This window comes from Danio aesculapii, chromosome 15 (assembly GCF_903798145.1).
Source record: "Danio aesculapii chromosome 15, fDanAes4.1, whole genome shotgun sequence".
NCBI lineage: Eukaryota > Metazoa > Chordata > Actinopteri > Cypriniformes > Danionidae > Danio > Danio aesculapii.
This window is the reverse complement of record NC_079449.1, coordinates 4216549-4221840: the sequence shown is the minus strand read 5'-3', so window position 1 is coordinate 4221840 and position 5292 is coordinate 4216549. Positions and strand designations below refer to the sequence as shown.

Genomic DNA, 5292 nt, shown 5'->3' with positions numbered 1-5292 from the left:
TTGCATGATGTTTGTCACTTCCATCTTAATGGATAAACGATGGATAAACGTCACCTCATAATTTAGTTTCTCATCAAATCTTCTGACCAATCAAATGCTCTCTAGATTTAACATGCCCCTCCCCCTTGAAGACGCTGTTGCTATGTGTTTGAGCTCAACCACATTCACTGGCAGAATTGTGATAAAAACAAATCCCTATTGGTTGTTTTTTTTTAAAGCGGAGGAGCTACTAAGTACAAGTGAAGTAAAGTGGATAAAGTACAACCGGCTAGATGTACTTATCCCTAACTTTATGTACTTTATCCCTAACTATCCACAAACAAAGCAGTTTTGGTCATCTTTAATCAATTAGGTTATACTCTGAAATTCCAGTCCTGCTCTGATGATGTCAGTTTGACAGATTGGGGAAATATGCTTAGCCACGCCCTCCCAAACATTTATTTGCTGCAAGCAACAGATGATAAAACTTCGCCCCTACTCAATATTCCATTTCTTTTTGGAAATACATCAACATACTGAAAAAAGTTAGCTAGTTTTTAGTTAGTAAGTTTCAGTTAGTACATTTTTCCAAAGGGAAAGTCACATGTCCCAAATAAAAGTCACGTCATAAATCAAATAAATAAATATTAGAATAAAACGCTATTCCATAATGCTTCCCTTCAATTTAAGCATAGAAAAAGATCATATCTAGTCCACATCTCTCTATTAAACTAATACAATTCCACATAAATAATCTAATATTACGTTGATTATACAATCGAATCACTGTTAATAAAAATGATTTGCAGCAATTTCGTGTTCACGCCGACTTCAAAGGAGATCTATATTGCCTATTCTAAAATAAGTCTCTGCTGTGTCGACTCCCTAAAGTGTGTGTGTGAAGTTTCCGCTCAAAATACCACACAAATAATGAGTTGTAACTCTCTGAAACTGTAATGTTTAGGCTCTGATCCTAATTGTGGTGTTTTGGTGTCGCTTTAAATTCAAATGGGATTGAAGAGGGCTGAGCTACAAATTCCTGTGTGGCAGTAATGTGTGCGAAAAACGAATGTGTGCAGAAGTGTCTCAGAAAAAGGATGTCCATAGAGACTCCAGTGTTCAATTGTGCATTTTAAAACTCATCATTTATAATCCTCAGTGTTGGGCAAGCTACTTGAAAAATGTTAGCTACACTGCTTAAAATGTAGCTTAACTACACTAAAAGCTACACCCTGGGAAATGTAGCAAGCTAAGCTAAAAGCTACTTTGCGAAAGTATATTTTTGTAAAAGCATAAAGATATTTTTGCAATTTTTATTTTTAAATAAACTTAAATTATCATTCATATCTTAGTGATCACTAAAACTGTCAATGAATCAAATGAGGCAGAAATTTACTGTAAATACAGTTATTTACTGTAAATAATATTTGTACCAAACAGAAACTAATTATAGTATGTAACAGCAAAAACCAAAAATCCAATAAAACCAGGTGTTACGCATTTATAATACTATAATAATGTAAAGTAAAGAGAAATATTTACAAATAAGCATTAAATTACACTAACTTACATATTGTAGTATCATTAATAACTGTCATGAAATAATAGTAATTACCGTAGTATACTTTAGCCTTTACTACTGTAAACGATATATATATATATAAAACTCCTCTACCTCAGTCATCTTTCCATCACGCAAGTTTCTCGTGTCAGCCCAATGATTGATTTGCGACGTCACCGACCAGAGCGAGAGGTGGCAGTGACGCACCAAAAAGTTTGTCGTCAACCATCGTAAAACAGGAAGAAGAAATCGTCAATCTCGCCCTCATATGGATTTACCTTCACTAGACACCGACCTCACAGCTCTGTGAATGTTGGTGCCGTCACTTATTGATCTACGATCGGTAAATGTAGCTTGTGTGGACGCTACTGCGCTACTTGACTAAAAAAATAGCTTCGCTACTGAAAAGCTATTGGATTTATAAAGTAGCGATGCTACTGAGAAATGTAGTGAAGCTAGTAGCATCGCCCAACACTGATAATCCTCTAAGTTGCTGACATTATCTTCAACAGGTACGGTATTAAATCTCTGATAGCAGATGGCTGCTTCTCACTCAGGGCTGTTTATGCTAATGAGGGAGATGCTCACTAGTGGGCGGGGCTTTCCCCCTCTGATGACGCGCAGAAAGGGAGAATGTCAAAGTGTTTCTGCAGGCTGTTTTTATCAGGTGTGATTATAAAGAATACACTTAATACATTTTGACCATTAGAAGCTGGTTATATTCACACACTGATGCCACACAACCGTGATTTCGTGCATAATAGGTCCCTTTTAAAACTTGTGAACACCCATAACTCCTCTTCAGTACAGCTGATAAAGTTGCATGCATGTGTGTGTTTTTACCTCTGTCTGTGTCGTACAGGAACACGAAGCGACTCCAGTCGTAGTGGTCCAGCAGGCTCAGCAGGGCTCCGCGGATGGACGGACGCAGCTGCAGGACGAACTGAGTCTCGCCCTCGGCGGGGAAACTGGGCGTCACCAGAGAGATGTGCAGGGCACTGCAGAACGACGTCAGAGTGTGAACCGACCGCTTGTCGTACAGGCCGAATATCGCAAACACTCCTCGTGAATACTGCGAACAGACTGCAGAGACACAAACAGTAAGGTAACACTTCAGTTTAAGTAGCAATTCTCACTATTAAAGCACACATCAAATCAAAACTAACCATATTGATTTTGTTAGCTCACAGCGCTAGTTTTGTGCTGATCAATTCATCTGTGCATGTCATTAAGAAAAGAAAAACAATAGTTTGCCCTTCTAATCTAAAACTGAATGCACTTCCTGTTTGTTTTTTAGTTCAGTTTTTAGATTAGGTCTGTCTTTTTTTTTGGATATGCAAGTAGTACACAAAATAGGATCACATACAAAGAGAACAAAACAACAACGAAAACATGAAAACACAATGTGTGCATGTGTGTGCGTGCATGTAAAGGTAACTAGGTGGATAGTCTGAGTACATGCATATGGGAAAAAAAAAAATATATACATATATACATATATATATATATATATATATGCATGTGCATGTGTGTGCGTGCATGTAAAGGTAACTAGGTGGATAGTCTGAGTACATGCATATGGGAAAAAAAAATATATACATATATATATATATATATATATATATATATATATATATATATATATATATATATATATATATATATATATATATATATATATATATATATATATACATATACATATACATATACATATATACATATATATATATATATATATATACATAACTAATATAACGGTCATTATATGAGACAAATAGCATAAATATATATATAATATAATATAGTATAATATAAATATGTCCTTAAATAGGGTAAGTCAGTGGTTCTAAAACATGTTCCACCAAGTACCATCTCAGTCTACAGTCTGTCCAGGTACCACTATAATGACCAGTATTGAAGTACAGTAGGCCTAATTAAGCAGCTACAGCTGTGCACAGTTCAAAAACTTTAATTAAAACAGATTAAAACAGATGTGATCATTTTTAGAGCTGTTTTTATTCCTTTTTTCTGTCATTTATTTCTCATTTGCTGATTATTTTATTAATCTGATGCTGTTAATATATTACATAGGCTATTTTATATACATTTCTGAAGTGCTTTGGCATTCAAGTTTGCTTTAAACTTGAAAGAGAGGGAGAGAAGCAGATTTGACCTGTAAGTGGGTGCACATGGCTCCTGAATAGCATACAGGTAAGAGAAATTGTGGATGTCTTTTTTTTACTTTAACCCATTAAAAAGAAATAATTAATAGATAAAATTGTTAAAAATTTTAATTATGTATTGTTTGTCATATATAGTTAATTATTTATGTGATTTGGGTAAATGGTGTTTCAATTTGACTACCAACGCTAGTGTAACACGGGGAGTGACAGAGACAACTGAGGTTTAGGATCCACGTGCAGGTTTATTCAAAATCAGGGAAGCAATGGTCAACACAGGTGTATAAAACAGATGTATAAAGGCAGTCCAGAATCGTAGTCAAATACAGGCGAGAGGTAAGAAGGCAGGCAGCAGACAGGGAGAACTAGATAAACAAGACTAGGGTCAAAACACTGGAAAACAAGACTTAGGAAACGCGTTTTAATGTCACTTTACAGAAAAACAAGACTCAGCAATGGAAATGAGAGTGTGTGTTGTTTAAATAGTGTGTGTAATCAGTCTTTGACAATCCTCAGCTGGTGCAAGTGTAATCAGTCAAAATGAGGAAGCATGTGTGTTTGTGAACGGAGTGCATGTATGAAAATGTAGTCCATGAATGCCGGATTTGTAGTCCATAGGTTATTGTGAAGGTGAGTGCTTACCAGCGACCTCTGGTGGTTAGAGATCACTGGTAATCATCACAGCTAGTGTATTTCAAACCTGTGGAAAGCATATCAGGCATTACCATAACCTAGTAAAATAATATATGCTGTCATTGTGGCGAAAGAAATGAATTATAAAGACTATTGTTTACAAATGTGTCGAAAAAATCTCTGTTAAACAGCAATTAGGAAATATTTGTACGCAAATTCAAACTTTACAGGAGGGCTAATCATTTTGTCTTCAGCTATATCTTTATTGTTTAGCGCTTATTAGTAACTTGATGAAATACTCACATGTTCTCGTCTTATTCTTTTGATTTTGGGTGTTCTGGAAAGCCTCGGTGAGCTTCAAAGTTCAATAATAAACACGTTATACCATGTTTTTCTGAGCGCGAGTGAAAGAAAGAGACTTCAGTAGTCAGTGTGTAATCTTCAAAGGACTCCAGCACATTTAGCTGATCCACACACACACACACACACACACACACACACACGCAGTCTATGGTTCTTTGATGTAAGTTTATAACGTTGCGTTTTCTGTCGCTTTCTATGGATGACATACTCTAGTTTTTGGCTGTAGGATCAAACAGACTCTTGGTTCGCTCTCTTTTATTTGTCACTCAGGTCTTTCTGTCATAACAGTCTGTCTAAACTCACTTTCCTCTCTCTCAGAGCTGGTTTCGTCTGAGCAAAGTTGAACATCTCTCTGAAACAACATCCATCCCACTTTGTCACAGTGTAATAACGCCATGTATTATTTTACAGAAAATCTGAAATAGCGAGAAGTCTTTCCAGTAGGTCTGTGCGGTTAATCAAAATTAAAGCTGAAGCCAGAATTATTAGTCCACCCCCCCGTCCCCCATTTATGAATTATAACTGTACGACTTTAACTGTATGTTTTTTAAAGTATGAAAGAGCACATGTGCT

General features: G+C 36.0%; 1 protein-coding gene across 1 annotated transcript in view; it reads right to left on the bottom strand.

Moving 5' to 3' along the window:
• The window catches only part of gria4a (glutamate receptor, ionotropic, AMPA 4a), a 154950-nt gene that overhangs the window by 100510 nt on the left and 49148 nt on the right, over window positions 1-5292 (bottom strand). The window contains exon 3 of the mRNA XM_056474044.1: window positions 2349-2623. Coding sequence (XP_056330019.1) covers window positions 2349-2623 — 275 coding nt within the window. The remainder of the gene's footprint in view (window positions 1-2348; window positions 2624-5292) is intronic.